This window comes from Echinops telfairi, unplaced genomic scaffold (genome assembly GCF_000313985.2).
Source record: "Echinops telfairi isolate 266 unplaced genomic scaffold, ASM31398v2 ScPeMD7_18;HRSCAF=68, whole genome shotgun sequence".
Lineage (NCBI taxonomy): Eukaryota > Metazoa > Chordata > Mammalia > Afrosoricida > Tenrecidae > Echinops > Echinops telfairi.
In genome coordinates, this window is record NW_022103915.1 from 23,868,048 (window position 1) to 23,886,890 (window position 18,843).

At 39.7% G+C, this 18,843-nt stretch overlaps 1 protein-coding gene and 1 non-coding gene across 4 annotated transcripts in view; both read left to right on the forward strand.

The window, feature by feature from the left end:
* The window catches only part of GTF2A1 (general transcription factor IIA subunit 1), a 44,610-nt gene that overhangs the window by 9,432 nt on the left and 16,335 nt on the right, over nucleotides 1-18,843 (forward strand). For 2 of the 3 annotated variants that reach the window (XM_004698748.2, XM_045287899.1), the window contains exons 3-5: nucleotides 9,123-9,324; nucleotides 11,425-11,489; nucleotides 18,138-18,213. In XM_004698748.2, the coding sequence (XP_004698805.1) occupies nucleotides 9,123-9,324; nucleotides 11,425-11,489; nucleotides 18,138-18,213 (343 nt within the window). Of the gene's footprint in view, nucleotides 1-7,592; nucleotides 8,359-9,122; nucleotides 9,325-11,424; nucleotides 11,490-18,137; nucleotides 18,214-18,843 lie in introns of those variants that run through there. The other variant, XM_045287900.1, reaches the window with a different exon arrangement.
* On the forward strand, nucleotides 10,754-10,898 carry LOC115868907. The gene has a single exon (XR_004045868.1). It is a non-coding gene; the product is annotated as a small nucleolar RNA SNORA79 (small nucleolar RNA).

Consider the following 18,843-nt stretch of genomic DNA (forward strand, 5'->3'; position numbering starts at 1 on the left):
TTGAGGGAGTACTTGAGTGGAGGCCCAATGTCCTTCTGCTACCTTAATACCAAACCTATAAATGTAGGCTCATAGATCTATTTCCCCATCCTCCTATAAGACTGTAACTCTTTACGGGAGTAGAAAACTCTTTCTTCTGTGGAGCTGCTTGTGATTTTGAACTGCTGATTTTGTGGGTAGTGGCCCAATTGGTAACCACTATGCCACTATGGTTCTTTTAGTTGGCTGTGGTCACTTGCTTTTGCATAGTCCTTAGTTATTTTATTTGCATACTTTGATTGACCAACCCCTGCAGGATATACCATTCACAGGGCAAGCCACAGCCCAGGGTCAGACAAAAGTCAAGTTGTTGATCACTAGCCTAGGAAATGTCACTCAGTCTGAATAAAAGTAGCAAATCCATAGGGTTAGAAAACTAGAGGAAAAGTACTTCCTCTTAGGGGGAAAAACATCTCTTAAGCTGTTTTTTTTTTTTTTTTCAAAGAACCAAGACAAAAGCCACAAATAGAAACTCATTTCATCACCCAAAACCCAAACCCACTCCGAGCCCATCTATAGGATGGATTAGAACTGCACCCCCACCCCCACCCCCCACCTCCCGGATTCCAAGGTTAGACAGGAGCAGAGACTCTTTTTTCCTGGTGAGTAGTTAGTTGGTGGGTTTAAACACCTGGCTTTGTGGTTAGCAGCTCAGTGCTTGACCTGTTACACCACCAGGCCTCTTGATTTCATCGTAGAAGTGCAATTACTAGTATCTTTTAACCAGGAGATAAAGGTATGTGAAAGCAGCTGAGTCTTTCAGCATTTCTAGCCCAGCATAGTTAGGAAGCCACACAATGAGATAATCTAATTACTTATCTCAGTGTGTATACTCAGGGAATGCATTTTGACATGTCAGTAAGTTGTAGTGACATGGATTTAGGCCTCTTGTCTTTCCCTATGTCATAGGTAAGAGCTTCAAAAAGTTAGTGAAAAAACTTCATTATCTTTTAATTCCATTTTTCCGTGAATTTTTGAACTCCCCTCTTACTGAATCAATAAAAGAGAAGCTAGCAGATGTAGGACTAGTTAATCAGTTGGTGATGAAAGTACTTGAATTGATTCATGCCCTTAAAGAAACAGTACAATTTAGAGAGTAGGAGTTTGAACTAGGACTGGGAGTCAGGTGAAACAAGACCCCCAAGACCCCCCCACCTCCCCCAAATGAAAAACTGCCCATTGCCATCGAGTCAGTCTGAGTCATAGCAACCTAATAGGGCAAAACAGAACTGCCCCTATGGGTTTCCTAGACTGTAACTCCCCCTCCTCTTTCTCCTGCAGGGTGGCAGGTGGTTTCTAACTGCAGGCCTTGTGGTTAGCAGGCCAGTGCATAACCCACTGTGCCACCAGGGCTTCTCAGGGAGACCCTGGGGTGTAAAATTTAAAGTGACATTCACGCTTAGGGTTATGGCCATGGCTGGGACATTGGAGTCAAGACTGCTTGAGTTGTATCACAGGTTTTTCACCACTATTGGTAATTGTGGGTAAATTACTTAACTTCTCCATGCCCCAGTTTTCTATTCTGTAAAACATGGTAATAACACTTTTTGGCTTATATTATGAAAATATGATTCTTTTTGTTTGCGTAAAAAATAAGTCCACATATAAAGTTCTTAGAAAGTAACATTGTAAGAACTCAATAAATGTTAGCTATAATTATTCAAACATGATGCAAAAACACATCTGAATCATTTTTGGAATAGCTGATAAAATTTTGCTATATGTAATTTCAGGGACGTGGGTTGCCGTACTAGATTAAATAACTGCTGTGTTTAGGAGAGGGCAGTACTATAAAAATCAGGAGGAGAAAGTTCAAGTAAAATCGATATCATTCTTGGTTGTTTTCAAAAGTATTACTATGATTACTGTCACTAAAAAACACATTGCTTAATATAAACAGTGACAAAGCAGAGTACTTTTGGTAAATAAAATTTTAATTGCATTAAAGTGAAATTGAAGAGATAATATACTAAACATTCAACAATAAGTTTTCTAGTATTTGATAAAACAAGCTTGCTTGTATCATACTATTTTCATATTCCTCTCAGTAGCTAGACTAACATCATGGCACATGGTAAGTATTATTATCAATGGCCTACCACCCCTGTGCCCCACCTTATCCCAGAGCTGTTGGAAATGTGTGGGACCATGTTTGTTTGTCATAATGACTGGCATCTATCGAGTAGTGGTCAGGAATGTTCTGTTTCCTCTAAGCTACGTTTCTTGTAGGGCTGTCCTGTGCAGTAAAGATTTCCTCTGCCCCGTAATTGCCAGCATCCTTGTAGAGAAGCACTGCTCTGAAATAATAGGATTTTTGTTTTTGTGTTTTTTCCCCCTCTCTTTTTTGAAACGAATGTTAAATGCCTGCTAAGCTTTTAGTCATTTTTGCTTGTTTTGCTTTTATTCATTTTGTTATCTCTTCTGTAAGACGGTCTTAAAGAAGTTCATATTTTAGTACAGCAGTTCTAACAACTCTTTCACGGGTCGCCTGACTCATAACAGTAGTAAAATGAAAGTTAACAAGTAGCAATGAAAATAATGTTATGGTTGGGGGTCACTACAACATGAGGAATTGTATTAAAGGGTCGTGGCATTAAGAAGGTTGAGAACCAGTGCTTTAGTAGGAAAGGTATACTTCTAAGTATAACAATAGAAGGCAGATTTACCAGGATAAATACAAAATAGAAATAGCTCTGAAGTGCAGAGGCAGTCCAATAGAGGGGTTTGACAGTATACTGATTTGGAAATTGTGACATATTCTGCAGGCATGATAACATGTATGCTATATTCAAGGAACTACAAGTAGTTTGTTACAGCTAGAAAATAGGGTAGAACTTAACAGTGACGATAGAAAAGGTAATATATGTCATACTAAGAAGCTTGGTCTTTGTAACGTGAGAATTAGTTGTAAGGCTGGTTACAGGCTAGAGAGTCTGCTTTGGTGTAGGGGTTGTATGGAGACCTGGAATCTTTTTTGTTTACTTGTTTATTATTAATTGGGAGTTATACACATATCATTCCATTGTTCAGTTATGTCAAGCAGAATTTTAAGTAAGCATTCTAGGTAGATATATATGGCCATACTATGCTATCAGCTCAGTTTTCTAAGTAAATGGCATCGTATTAGTAGATTTTTAAAATACAATCCAGAACACATGACTAAAGCTCATTGCCATGGAGATAATTCTGTCTGGAAGCTACCCTACAGAGTAGAGATGAACTGCCCTGGTGGGTTTCTGAGGCTGTAAAGTTTTTTCAGAGTAGCGAGCCTTATCTTTTTCTCCCACAAAGCAGCTGTGGTACGAAACTGCTGGTCTGTGGCTAGCAACCCAATGTGTGCTAGACCGCACAGCACCAAGGCACCTCCTTGTGGACATGCATGGAGCCAAAGCTTTTCCTGATGTGTCAGAACTCAAATGAGAAGAAACCACGACAACCATCCATCAATAATTGGAACATGGAATGTATGAAGTAAGAATCTAGGAAGATGGTCAAAAAGTGAAGTGGAATACCTAAAGATTGGTATCTGTGGTATTCATGGGCTGGAATGGACTGATATTAGCCATTTTGAAAAGGACTCTTATGGCTTACTGTCCCGAGAATGACAATTGGAAGAAGAATGACAAATGTTATATTCACAGTCAAGAAAAAAAAAGTTTTTTTAATTTTAATCATTTCATTGGGGCTGTTACAGCTCTGATAACAATCCATATATCAGTTGTATCAAGCACCTTTTTACGTAAATGTTGCCATCATCATTTCCAAAATATTTTCTTTCTACTTGAGCCCTTGGTATCAGCTCCTCTTTTTCCCCATTCCCCCCACCCCTCTTGTGAACCTTTGATAATGTATAAATTATTTTCATAGTTTACATCGCCCGCTGTCTCCCTTCACTCAAGCTTTTGTTGTTTGTCCCTCTGGGGGAGGGGGTGGTTGTACATCCATCATTGCAATTGGTTCCCCCTTTCTCCCACTTCTCCCCGCACCTTCCCCCCGCACCTTCCCCCTACCTACCCTCATGGTATGGCTACTCTCATTAGTGAACGGTTCTGAGAGGTTTATCTGTCCTGGATTCTGTGTGTGGTGAGCTCTAATCTGTAGCAGTGGACGTGCTCTGGTCTAACCTGATTTGTAAGATAGAACTGGGATCATGATAGTGGAGGGGAGGAAGCATTTAAAGAACTAGAGGAATGTTGTATTCGTTGGAGCTATGCTGTACCCTGGCTGGCTCGTCTCTTCCTTGTGACCCCTCTGTGAGGGGATGTCCAATTTTCTACAGATGTGTTTTGGGTGTTCTGATACCTGATCCTGTTGACACCTTGTGATCACAGAGGTTGGTGGGCTTTGTTGCTTCTCTGTTAAATGGCCGCTTGTTGAAACTTTTCAGACCCCAGATCCTATATCTTGTAATTGCTGGGCACCATCAGCTTTCTTCACCACATTAGCTTATGTACCCATTTTGTCTTTAGCATTCACGTCAGGAAGCTGAGCATCACAGAATGCCAGGTTATTAGAACAAAATTTTCTTGTGTTGAGGGGGGACTTGTTAGAGGCCCAGTGTCTTGTCTGCTACCTTATACTTAACCTATATACCTATCGCTGCATATTAATATATTTACATATGTACATGCCTATGTTTATTCCTCTATAAATGTCTTTTGTCTCCTAGTTCTTATCTGTATTTCCTTTTACTGTCCTGGCCCACTATCATCTTCGACCTTCATTCCGCTCTCTGTACTTGCTCTCTGCATGGCACTTGATCGAACCTCCACCAGAAAAAGAAAATTTCAAGATATATTCTGAAGTATAATGTTGTCAGTGATAGGATAATACCTGCATACCTACAAGGAAAATAATTGCCATTGAGATGATTCCAACTCATAGTGAGCCTATAGGTCCGAGCGCACTGCCTCTTTAAGTTTGTGAAACTTTATATCTTTCCAGGGGCAGACGCCTCCTCTTTCTCCCATGGAGCAGCGCGTGGGTTCAAACTTCTCAGTACATAACCTATGAGGCCATTAAAGTGCCTGATGCTTACAAGGAAGATCATTTAAATATAATTATTATTTAAACTTACATACCAACCACCAAAGCCAATAATGAAGAAATGGGAGAATTATCCCAATGTCTGCGGTATGAAATTGATCAATCAAGATACACTGAAAGCATTGGAGAAAAAGCACCAGGAATTGAAATGTTAAAAAGCTGATGGTAGTGTTCACTCATCTATGCCAAGAAATATGGACAAGTACCTTGCCATCCAATTGGAAGACACCTTATTTGTGCCTATTCCAAAGAAAGTTGACCTATAAGATTATGGAAGTTATTGATCAATATCATTAGTAGCAGGTACAAGTAAAATGTTGCTGCAGATTATCCAATAATGGTTGCAGCACTACATTGATGAGGAGCTGCCAGAGGTGCAGGCTGTATTCAGACAAGGGTGTGACACTTAATATCATTTCTAATGTCAGATAGGTCTTGGCTTGAAGCAGAGGATGTTTCCTTGTGTTTTATTGATTATCCTAAAGCATTCAACTGTGTGGATCTTAACAAATAATGGAGAACCTTGAGAAAAATGGGAATTCCAGACCACTTCATTGTGCTCATGTGGGACCTGATACCTGGGTCAGGAGGTTGGTTTTGCAAACAACATGAGAATACTTGGATCTATTTAAAATCAGGAAATATGTGCATCAGGGTTGTAACCTTTCAACGTACTTTTAAATCTGTATACTGAGCAAATCTTCAGAGATGCTGGATTATATGAAGGAGAATGTGGTATTGGGATTGGAAGAAGGCTTGCTAACACCTACGTTATGCAGATGACACAACCTTCCATGCTTGCTGAAAGTAAGGAGGACTTGAAGCACTTGCTGTTGGAGATCAAAAATTGCAGCCTGTATGGATTACAACTTGGTGTAAAGAAAACAAAAATGCCCACAATTGGACCAGTAGGTACCATGATAAATGGAGAAATGATTGAAGTTGTCTAAGGTTTTGTCTTGTTTGGGTTCACCCACAATGCTCATGGAAGCAGCAGTAAGACAATGTGAGGACACATTGCACTAGGTAAGTCTGCTGCATAAGACCTCAGAGCATTGAAAAGCAAGGATGTGTGAAGAAAGCTGATAATGCCCGGCTATCAAAAGATATAGTGTCTGGGGTCTTAAAAGCTTGAAGGTAAAGAAGCGGCCATCTAGCTCAGAAGCAACGAATCCCACATGGAAGAACACACCAGCCTGTGTGATCACGAGGTGCCGAAGGGACCAGTTATCAGGCAGCAAAGAAAAAATTCTATCATTGTGTGCACACCTCCATGATATGATCGCTGAAGACAAATGGGTGCATAAGCAAATGTGGCGACGAAAGCTGATGGTGCCCGGCTATCAAAAAGTATAGCATCTGGGGTCTTAAAGGCTTGAAGGTAATCAAGCGGCCATCTAGCTCAGAAGCAACAAAGCCCACATGGAAGAAGCACACTAGCCTGTGCGATCACGAGGTGTCGAAGGGATCAGGTATAAGGCATCATCAGAATAAAAAAAAAAAATCTTATCATAATGAATTAGGGGGGTAGTGCAGAGTGGAGACCCAAAGCCAATTTGTAGGCCACTGGAGATCCTCTTGCAGAGGGGTCTTGGGGAGGAGACGAGCCAGTCGGGGTGTGATGTAGCAACAATGAAAAATACAACTTCCCTCTGTTTCCTAAATGCTTCCTCCACACCCCCACTATCATGATCCGTATTCTACCTTGCAAGTCTGGCTAGACCAGAGGATGTACACTGGTACAGATAGGAACTGGAAACACAGGGAATCCAGGGTGGATGATCCCTTCACGACCAGTGGTGTGAGTGGCGATACTGGGAGGGTAGAGGGAGATTGGGTTGGAAAGAGGGAACCGATTACAAGGAACTATATGTGACCTCCCTGGGGGACGGACAACCGAAAAGTGGGTGAAGGGAGACGTTGGACAGGGCAAGATATGACAAAATAATAATTTATAAATTATCACGGGCTCATGAGGGAGGGAGGGGAAAAATGAGGACCTAATAATGAGGTCCTGTTGCTAGGGGCTTAAGTTGAGAGGAAATGTTTTGAGAATGATGAGGGCAGTGAATGTACAAATGTGATTTACACAATTGATGTATGTATGGATTGTGATAAGAGTTGTATGAGCCCCTAATAAAACGATTTTTAAAAAAAAACCGAGAAAAAGAAGAAAAACAAAAAACAAGAAAAGCAAGGATGTTACTTTGAGGATTAAAGTACACTGATCCAAACCATAGTATTTTTAATTACCTCATAAGCCTGTGAAAGTTAGACATTGAATGAGGAAGACTGAAGAAGAATTGATGCACTTGAATTATAGTACTGGTGAAGAAAATTGAAAGTAGTGAACTGACAAAAGCACAAGCAATTCTGTTGGGGAAGAAGAATGACCAGAGTGCTCCTTAACAGCAAGGATGGTGAGACTTGGTCTCAGGTACTTTGGACATGCTCTCAGGAAAGTCCAGTCCCCAGAGAAGGACATCATGCTTAATAAAGTAATGGGGTTGTGAAAAAGAGGAAGACTTACTGTGAGATGGATTGGCACAATGGCAACAATGAGCTCCCACAGAAAGACAATTTTAAGGATGGTACAGGACCAGGCAGTGTTGCCTTCCATTGTACGTATGGTCACTATAGACCATTAGCAAGGCTTTAGAAATGGCTTACTAAATTGACACTTTAATGAAGCTGTCAAAAATATGGTGACATTATTATTAGTATGTTGATACAAATCTAAAATTTTTAGAATGGGTGTAGGCCCCAAGAAGTTAGAAAAATTCCTTTGGAATGTGGCAAAGAGCTGCTTAAAAATCTGGTAGGCACCTCCAGTGAGATAGGCAGTATTCCAAAAAGCAGATCCTGGCGGGGAATGCAGACTATGTCGAGGAGAGCATGTGCACACTACGCACACGGCCCTTCTTGATAATCCTTGTATACAAAATGATTGCTTCATTTGTACTTTCAAGGAACATTGACACTTTCTTGGACAATTTTCGTAGAAGGTTAAGGCTCTAGATTCAACCCTAAACCTAGTAGAGAGGAACTATATTAAGGAAGATAGCATAGCTATGAATATTTTCTTAACCTGTTTCCCTTTTTTCTGTTGTTGATTCTTTTCTCCATCATACAACATATTCTGCCTTGCCATGAGAAAATGACGATGATTAAGTAGTAAAGGAAGATCGTCAATCCTTGGCCTAATGGATGGAGGGAAATACTAAGTGTTGGAAGGGTGGGAAAAACCTCCAAGACAGTGCTGCTTCCTTTTAGGTATGGTTGGACACATGAAAATTAGGCTTATCTAATTGTAGGACTGTATAACAGTGGTTCTCAACCTTCCTAATGCCGTGATCCTTTAGTACAGTTTCCTCATGTTGTGGTGACCAGGGGTCACGACCCACAGGTTGGGAACCGCTGCTCTATAAAATAATGTTTGTCATTGTTCTAATTGAGAAAAGAGGAATTTGTGTTTTGTATATGTTATTTAAGGAGGGTAGATGACTGCTAACCAAAATATCAGTAGTTCAAGCACAGTAGCCACTCTGGAAGAAGGAAGATTGAGAATTCGTTTTCATAGTGGTTTACAACCTCTGAAACTCTATGGGGCATTCAAATTCGGCCTATTAGGGCACTCTGAGTCAGAATTGATTTGATGGCAGTGTATTTGGGTTTATATGCTATTTAAAAGGAAAGATTCACCCCCCAGATAACGTGTCATTTAAAAAAGAAAAACAACTTAGTTGAAACTGCCTCCCTAAATAATGCCTTCTAATTAAGAATTACTGTCCAAATTTAGATAATACAAAAACAAGCAAATAAACATTTTCTTAGCAAGATGAGTTTTGATACTTCAAAAATTCATTTTCATTATTTGTCAATAAAAAAAAAATTAGATTGATTTTTGTGGCTGCACTGGTTTTTAAAATGAAAGGATTGCATGAACACAAAGACTTAAGAGTGTTTTATCTTATGTCAATATGTCTGAAGTCATCTCCACCTTTCACTTAACAAATATTTAATGTTCTGTCCCTTAGTTGTGGGAGAATAAGCTAATGCAGTCTAGGGCTGTAGATGGATTTCACTCAGAAGAACAGCAGCTTTTATTGCAAGTACAGCAGCAGCACCAGCCTCAGCAGCAGCACCATCACCACCACCACCATCAGCAAGCTCCACCACAGCAGACGGTACCGCAGCAAACGCAGACCCAGCAGGTCCTTATTCCTGCATCACAACAAGGTGAGACTGGGTTTGTTTTCTCTCTTAGAACTTGGAAATGAAATTTGCTCTTTTGAAAGAAGAGAAATAATCTGAGTTTCTTGGATCTTATTTTAAGAGAGATTTTGAGACCTATGGAGGAGCCCTGGTGGTGTAATGGTTATGAGTTGGGCTTCTTTCTGCAAGGTCAGCAAGTTGAAATCATGAGTCACTCCACCGGAGAAAGACAGGACTTTCTATTTCTGTAAAGAGTTACAGTCTTTTTGGAAACTCACAGGGGCAGTTTTACCCTGCCCTGTAAAGGGTCGGTATGAGTCAACATCGACTCAATGGTGATGAGTTTGGGTTTTTGGTTTTGAAACCTGTAAAAACCCACACTTTTTGTTCCCCTTTTGATTGGCAGAGCATATGTGCTTTTATGTGTAGGTAGGTAGATTTGTAAAATAATGGAATTTAGCTTTCTTGGTATAGTAATGTTGGAGAACTTATATGAATATTTCTTTACAGAAGACTGTTAGGGATTTTCTAAAAGAAATCAGATCTACAAAGATTTACTTAATAAAAGTTATATTTCATAAAATAGTGATCTATTTTATAAAACTATTTTATGGACCTGCTTTATTCCTTCAAAAAAATTTGTGTTAACACTGGAAGAAATCCTTTCCCAGTCTGAGCACTCAGTCCTGTAGTAATTTCTGTAAGTCTAAATTGACTGAATATTGTTTCTTCACAGTGAGGAGGGAGTATATATATTTTTCTTTTTAGGTAATTTGGCTTATAGATAAGAAAAAACTATCCATAGTACTTTGCACTCTAAAAATGTTTAGATAATGTTTCATTGAAGGCATTAAAAGGTTTAGTGAAGTTAACTACCGGTAACTCCATTTTATAGTGGTGTAAAGCCTTGGCGTACAAAGGCTAAGAAACATGACACTTTACTTGTAACAAGAATTTTCCTTCACCACAAACATAATCAGTGACCAACCTTCTGGGGCATTGTTAGTAAATCTTCTGAAGGTTTATTAAACAGGAACATGAAGGAAAACGAGAAATCCACATTAAAGCTAGTATTTACTTATTTCTCATCTGAGTATATTTTAAGACTTGAAATTGATAGTGATAGGCAATCAAAAGGTCTGTGTGGATTATTATACTATTGACACCAGATGAGGCTTTTAATAACTGACTTTGATGTGTAACCCACTGCTTTCCAGTCCTTTCTGACTGACATCAACTCGACAGGACAGGATAGAACCTGTAGGGTTTCTGGGACTGTAAGTCCTTATAGAAGCACACTGCCTCGTGTTTTGTTTGTTTTTGTTTTTTTGTGGAGTAGCTGGTGGGTTCAAGTTGTAAACCTTTTGGTTAGCAGGCCAATAATTAACCCATACCAGGGTTGCTGTTTTAATCTATACCTTACATTAAATAATAAAATCCTTTTCCTTTGTATTGATGACTGTGCCTCCTCTTGCCTTCAGACCTGGCACTAGGGTTTTAGGTCATCATAAATAAAAAATTGATTTTCTTCACTCAGAGAATAATAGAATAATGGGTTTTATCTGACTATTCTCTGAAATTTGCGGAATCAAACAGCTCCTTTCACACTTATACAAGGTTCCCATTACTTCTGGTATGTATTTTTAAAATAAACTTGGTATGTAGCTAATGATTGTAGTAACTTACCAAATCAAGAGAAAAGACCTATGTCAGTTTTTAAAGCTCACTCTTAGTGAGCTAGTAACTCCTTCCTCCAATGGTATCATTGTATCAGTAAAAATTTCATGCTGGCTAGAATACATTGTTTCAGAGCTCCCTGTTGATTTAAGGAAGTACAGAAAGATGTGTATTTAAGGTGTTAAGAGTTCTACAACATAGAGAATGAATCTCACTACTTTACGTTACTAAGTTCCCTGGCATCTCATTGATGTTTTCCAGGATAGAGTGAGTATATCACAGCTGTTGTCTTCCATAACATCTTAGAATGTTTTGGCATATCAAATGGTTTAAATATAGCTAAATGCCGACAATGTGAACAACATGAAAAAAGAAACATTGTGTATCTTTTTGTATTTGTGAGCTAGCCTCATTAATTCTTTATTCCATGTGTGTTTTGTTTTGTAGCAGCGGCACCACAGGTTATTGTTCCTGATTCTAAACTAATACAACATATGAATGCATCAAACATGGTAAGATTCAGAATTAATGCACTTTCATGGTATATTTTAACTCAAGTTGTGATTAAGCTTAGGTATGTAGTTTATTAACATGAAGTTTGTTCAAGATGTGAGCATTTTTACTAGCTTCTTAAACAGTGGATTTAACAGCAAATCTAAAGTTTAGCTTGGCATTTAGACACTAAGGTTTATAAAGTTAACTAATTTAATGAAGGAAAATGAGAAATCCACATTAAAGCAAGTATTTACTTATTTTCATCTAAGAGTGTATTTTAAGAATTGAAATTGATAGTAATTAATACACAACCAAACGATCTGTGTGGGTTATTTTACTATTGACACAAGATGTGGCTTTTAATAGCTGACTTTGATCTGTAACCCACTGCTGTCCAGTCCTTTCTTTTTTAAAATCATTTTATTGGGGGCTGATATAACTCATCACAATGCATACATACATCAATTGTGTAAAGCACAATTGTACATTCGTTACCCTCATCATTCTCAAAACATTTGCTCTCCACTTAAGCCCCTGGCATCAGCTCCTCATATTTCCCCTCCCTCCCTGCTCCCCACTCCCCATGAGCGCTTGATAATTTATAAATTATTATTTTGTCATATCTTACACTGTCTGACGTCACCCTTCCCCCACTTTTCTGTTGTCCACCCCCCAGGGAGAAGGTTATATGTAGATCTCTGTGATCGGTTTCCCCTTTCCACACCACCCTCATTCCATCCTCCTGGTATTGCCACTCTCATCACTGGTCCTGAAGGGATCATCCATCATGGATTCCCTGTGTTTCCAGTTCCTATCTGTACCAGTGTACATCTTCTGGTCTAGCCAGATTTGTAAGGTAGAATTGGGTTTATGATAGTGTTTGTGTGGTGGAGGAGGAAGCATTTAGGAACTAGGGGAAAGTTATTTGTTTCATCATTGCTACATTGCACTCTGACTGGCTTATCTCCTCCCTGGGACCCTTCTGTAATGGGGTGTCCATTTGCCTACAGATGGGTCTTGGTTTTCCAATCTGCACTCCCCCTCATTTACAAAGATTTGACTTTTTGTTCTTTGATGCTTGATACCTGATCCCTTTGACACTTCGTGATTACACAGGCTGGTGTGCTTCATCCATGTGGGCTTTGTTGCTTCTGAGCTAGATGGCCTCTTGTTTACCTTCAAGCTTTTAAGACCCCAGATGCTATATCTTTTGATAGCTGGGCACCATCAGCTTTCTTCACCACATTTGCTTATGCACCCATTTGTCTTCAGCGATTGTACTGGGGAGGTGAGCACGCAACGATACTATGAAGGTGAGCATCGTTGAATGCCAGTTTAATAGAAGAAAGTATTCTTCTATTGAGGGAGTACTTGAGGGCCGTGTCCATCTGCTACCGTAATACTGAACCTGTAAATATATGCACATAGGTTTATTTCCCTATCATCATATATAAATATATTTACATACGTACATGCCTGTATTTAGACCTCTATAAATGCCCTTTGCCTCCTAGCTCTTTCCTCTATTTCCTTTTACTTTCCTCTTGTCCCACTATCATGCTCAGCCTTCTTTTGGGTTTCAGTAAGTCCTTTTAGTTAAATTACCCTTGATCACGCCCTACCAGGCCTCCTACCCCCTCCTCACCACCGATTTGGATCACTTATAAAACACAGACTCTTAATGTCACTAAAACCTTGACATTTCATGTTTAAATTGAGGCCCAAAATTACAGGGTAAGGATCATCATAAATTTTAAAAGTATCTCTTAGCCTACATATTTAGCACTAACAATCAGTATTGTTTTGTCATTTGTTAAGTCACTTCTGTGTGAGTAATGGGTCTTAACTCACAAAGCTCATCTGTGGTCTGTCAAGCAGATACCAGGTCTCCTCAACTGAACAAATGACTGTCTTCTACACATACCAGCTGCACAAATTCTTACCTTGACTGAAGTGCAAATTTCTACATCACCTTTGGAAATTGCTAAGGAATAATAGAAATTGTGATTTAAGAGTTTTAAAGTATCTAAGGCTTTCAGTTTTACTTGTAGTTCCAGTTATTGGAATCAGTTCTTTTGCATAAAAATTACAAAATACCCTGCCTATCATTTATCAAAATGAGCTAGTATTTAAAACATTTGCATGTCAACTTTTTTTTCTTTCCTTAAAGTCTCAGGGGCTCGGGTCCTATATCAGTTAGTGTTACGTTACAACAGAAATTTTGATAAAATCACCAGCAGTAGGCCCTTGTCATTTCAAAGAACTTTAAATGTTATGGAAGAGACTTCTGCATTGAAATTGTGATTAAAGAAGGGCAAAATCTGTAACCCATCATGATTGATTTGGTTTCATCAGTTCTGATTTGATATTGACTTAATTCTCATTCATGGGAACTCAGTGTGTCAGGGTAGAACTGTTTCATATGACTTTTTAGTATCTGATTTTTCAGAAGTAGTCTACCAAATCTTTTTCTGAGCTATCTCAGGGTGGACCCAACCTGCCACACTTGTGGCTAATATCCACCCAAGGACTCAGATTGCTTCTAAACAACGCTGTACTAAAACAGATTAAGCTACCTTAATACTGAACCTATAAATATATGCATATAGATCTATTTCCCCATCATCATATGTAAATATATTTATATATGTACATGCCTTTATTTAGACCTCTATAAATGCCCTTTGCCTCCCAGCATTAAAGGCTTAAGTCAGCAAAGTGAATTAGCATTTATATATATTTTAGCATTTTACTGTCATGTTTTCAGTGTTGCTCCATGTATTTTACGTGTGAAGCATAATCGAAATGAACTCTTTATCAAGAAATTTGTATTATTCCCAATTCAAAGAAATCCATTAAAATAATTTTGATTTTATTTTTCCCTGGATGGCTCTGTATGCTTTGTATGTGAAACTATTGAAAATGTATCTAATTCTATGAAAATGTGAGATCTGAGTTGCCATCAAATCAGTTTCACTAATTCATGGCCACCATATAGGACAGAGTAGAGTTACACCCCTCCCATCTCCCCCCGACCCTCAGTTTTCTAAGACTGTGATTATTAGGGAAGTAGACTACCACATCTTTTTCACGTCGAGTGGTTTGTGGGTTTGAAGTGCTGGCCTTCTGGTTAACAGCTGAGAGCACTCAACCACTGTGCCAAATGTGAGATAGTTGTCTTCGGCTAGGTTTTTCACAGTAGCAAAACCAGTGAAGCGTGTGTGTGTGTGTGTGTGTGTGTGTGTGTGTGTGTGTGTGTGTGTGTGTGTTTTCACAGTAGCAAAACCAGTGAAGCTTGTGTGTGTGTGTATGTGTGTGTGTGTGTTCACAGTAGCAAAACCAGTGAAGCTTGTGTGTGTGTATATATGTGTTCACAGTAGCAAAACCAGTGAAGCTTGTGTGTGTGTGCACGTTTGTGTGTGTGTGCACGTTTGTGTGTGTGTGTGTGTGTGTATGCACACACACACATATATACTGAGAGATCGCTTAAGGAAATGGCTTGTATGAGTGTTGAGGCTGACAAGTCCAAAGTCTGGGTAATATATATATTGGGCTGGAAGCTTCTCTTTACTCAAGTAGCTGCAGGGGCCGATGACCCCAAGATCATCAGATCAGATGATCAGATGACCTCACTATCTGTGGAGGTCACCAAAGCCTAAGATTGACAGGCAGTAAAGTAGGCTGCTGGCTTAAATCCGAAGAACCCAGAGTTCAGATCATGATAAACTGTGCACAGGCTCCAGATCAAGCAAAAAAGCCAGAGAGCGTTGCCGGAATATCTGTAGATATTGGATGGGAGCTACGTCCCTGTGGAAACTCCATTTTAGTCATTTCATACCAGATCTCAAGGAGCCCTGATGGCTAAGTGGGCTACATGTAGGGCTATGCACCAAAAGGTCAGTAGTTTGAAACCACCAGCAGTTCTGTGGAAGAATGGTGAGGCTTTCTACTTCCTTAAAGATTGACAGCCTTAGAAACCCACAGAAGTTCTACTCTGTTGTATAGGGTTCCTATTAGCTAGACTCAACTCAATGGGCATGCATTTGCGTTTTAAGCGTATCAGACCTCGTGGAGGGTAATCATGCTGACCATACCAGGGATATTTAAAAAGTTCAGGGGAAAATTCCTTATCTTTTAATTCATTTGAACTTTTGAAGCCCTTTCATAATGTATCAGATCTTTTGGGGAATGACTATACCATAAGTGCCAAACTTAGAATCATGGCCCACCCAAATTGAAACACAATCTTAACTTTCACCATCCATTAGATAAAAGGCTATTTGAGGGAACTTAACTGAAAAAGAAGCCCTGCTGGTACCATGAGTACGTGCTTAGTTGAAGGTCAAATGGGTATTCAGTGGTTGAACCCACTAACGGCTTTGGGAGAAAGATGTGGCAGTCTGCTTCTGAATACCTTGAAACTGTGGAGCAGTTCTTTTCTGTCCTAGAGAGTTGCTATGGATAGGAATTGCCTCAACAGTGGCAGGTATAAATTAAAACAGGACCTTATCAAACCAGTTTTGCAAGTTGTCTTATGAAATGATTAATTTATTCATGTTTGGCTTATTGTGCAAAATACAAGGAAAATTTTTAGTTTTTATTTAAGGGTGTTAGGTATATAACTTAAATATTTATTGAGCAATTTAGATGTATGGAAGGTGATTATTGTGACGCAGATAGGCCCTAGAGATCCCTGGGAGGATGGGGGGGATCCCAGCGATTTGCTTCAGAAGGCATAGAAAACCTTATGGGGCAGATCAGTTCTGTCACATGGGATTACTTTGGGTTTAAGTTGACTTAATATCACCTAACAACAACGTGATCCTATAGAAATTACTGTATCATTTTGCCAGCAGAGGGAGATGTATTCTAGAATAATTAGACCCAAACCAAACCAAAGTCAGAGTAATCGGATTGATGCCAGCAGGAGAGAACGGTCCCTGTAACTTTTCTGAGACCGTATCTCTTCATAACTGAATGGCAAGTACTGGCTTCATTTTAAAACAGAAGTAAAACTTGGCAGTTTAAGACTTTAGGGCTTTCTTTGAGTTAATATGTTTCACTTAGAATATAATTATTGTTTTTTGTCGTGGAATCTTTTTTAAAAAAAATAATTTTATTGGGGGCTCATACAACTCTTATCACAATCCATCCATCCATCCATTATGTCAAGCACATTTGTACATTTGTTGCCATCATCATTCTCAAAACATTTGCTTTCCACTTGAGCCTTTGGTATCACCTCCTCATTACCCCCTCTCCCTCACGAACCCTTGATAATTTATAAATTATTATTATTTTTTCGTGTCTTACACTGACCAATGTCTCCCTTCACCCACTTTTCTGTTGTCCCTGTCCCAGGGAGAGGGTTATATGTAGATCATTGTGATCAGTTCCCCTTTTCTCCCCCACCTTCCCTGTATAGCTACTTATTATTGGTCCTGAGGGATTTATCTGTCCTGGATTTCCCTGTTTCTCCTTTCCTATCTGTACCAGTGTACATCCTCTGGTCTAGCCAGATTTGTAAGGTAGAATTGGGATCATGATAGTGGGGGTGGGGGTGGGGTGGGGAGTATGTTTCATTGTTGCTGTACTGCACCCAGACTGGTTCATCTCCTCTCCGAGACCCTTCTGTAAGGGGATGTCCGGTTGCCTACTGGTGGGCTCTGGGTCTCCACTCCACACTCCCTCATTCACAATGATATGATTTTTTGTTCTTTGATCCCGTCGACACCTAGTGTTCACACAGGCTGGTGTGCTTTTTCCTTGTGGGCATGTTGATTCTGAGCTAGATGGCCGCTTGTTTATCTTCAAGTCTGTAAGACCTCAGGCACTGTATCTTTTGATAGCTGGGTACCATCTGCTTTCTTCACCACATTTGATTATGCACCTGCTTTGTCTTTAGTGATTGTGTCGGGAAGGTGAGCATCATGGAATGCCAGTGTAATAGAAGAAAGTATTCTTGCATTGAGGGAGTACTTGAGTGGACATTGTCCACCTGCTACCTTAATACTAAACCTATAAATATATACACATAGATCTATTTCCCCATCATCATATATAAATAATATTTACATATGTACATGCTTGTATTTAGACCTCTATAAATGTCTTTTGCCTCCTAGTTTCTTCCTTTTTTCCTTTGACTTTCCTCTTGTCTATCATGATCAGCCTTCATTTGGATTTCAGTAATTCCTTGATGTGGAATATTAAGAATGATCATATGTATTCCATGCTCTAGGGAGAAACATGGTTTTCTGTAAAGATATATTGGTTCTAGCATAAATTTTAGAAATTTGGAATGGCTCAATTGCATTATTTGAATTTGAAAACAAAGAATTGTGGGTAAGGAAGCCAAAAACTAGTTTTTTCAAAATGTGCAGCATTATTGTAACGGTGGATGAAATTTTTATAGAGCACGTTCTCAAGGAAAAACAAAACAAAATAAATTGCATCTCTTTATTGAATTGATTGAGATAATTATGTAGGTCATTTATGCCATGTAGTCTTCATTGTACCATTTTAAAAGTGGGGCTTAGTGTTACTAGAAGTGTTAGTTTAGCAACAGCAAAGTTACCAATTTCAGATATACTGAATCTGCTGAAGACGAGCTGAGGCGCTCTTATGCACGTGGAGGCTTAAATTCCATTTTCCTTTCTTTGTAGAGTGCTGCTGCTACAGCTGCAACCTTGGCACTCCCTGCCGGCGTGACTCCTGTCCAACAGATACTAACAAATTCAGGTAACAGGACCACCATTTGTATTGCTCAGAAAATTCTACCATCTGGCTTTTTAAAAATTTTTTTTTAGAGGCAGTGAGACAGTGAGAGAGTGTGACAGTGAGTGAGTGAGACAGTGAGAGAGTGAGACAGTGAGAGAGTGAGACAGTGAGAGAGTGAGTCAGTGAGACCGTGAGAGAGTGAGTCAGTGAGACCGTGAGAGAGTGAGACAGTGAGAGAGTGAGTCAGTGAGAGAGTGAGACAGAGAGTGAGGCAGTGAGAGAGTGAGACAGTGAGTGAGTGAGGCAGTGAGTGAGTGAGACAGTGAGAGAGTGAGACAGTGAGTGAGTGAGTCAGTGAGAGTGAGGCAGTGAGAGAGTGAGGCAGTGAGTGAGACAGTGATAGAGAGAGAGTGAGGCAGTGAGTGAGTGAGTCAGTGAGAGAGTGAGACAGTGAGTGAGTGAGTGAGACAGTGAGAGTGAGACAGAGAGAGTGAGACAGTGAGAGTGAGAGTGAGTGAGACAGTGAGAGTGAGGCAGTGAGAGTGAGGCAGTGAGAGAGTGAGGCAGTGAGAGAGTGAGGCAGTGAGTGAGGCAGTGAGAGAGTGAGTGAGGCAGTGAGAGAGTCGATCTCTAATGCTTTTATGTGACAAG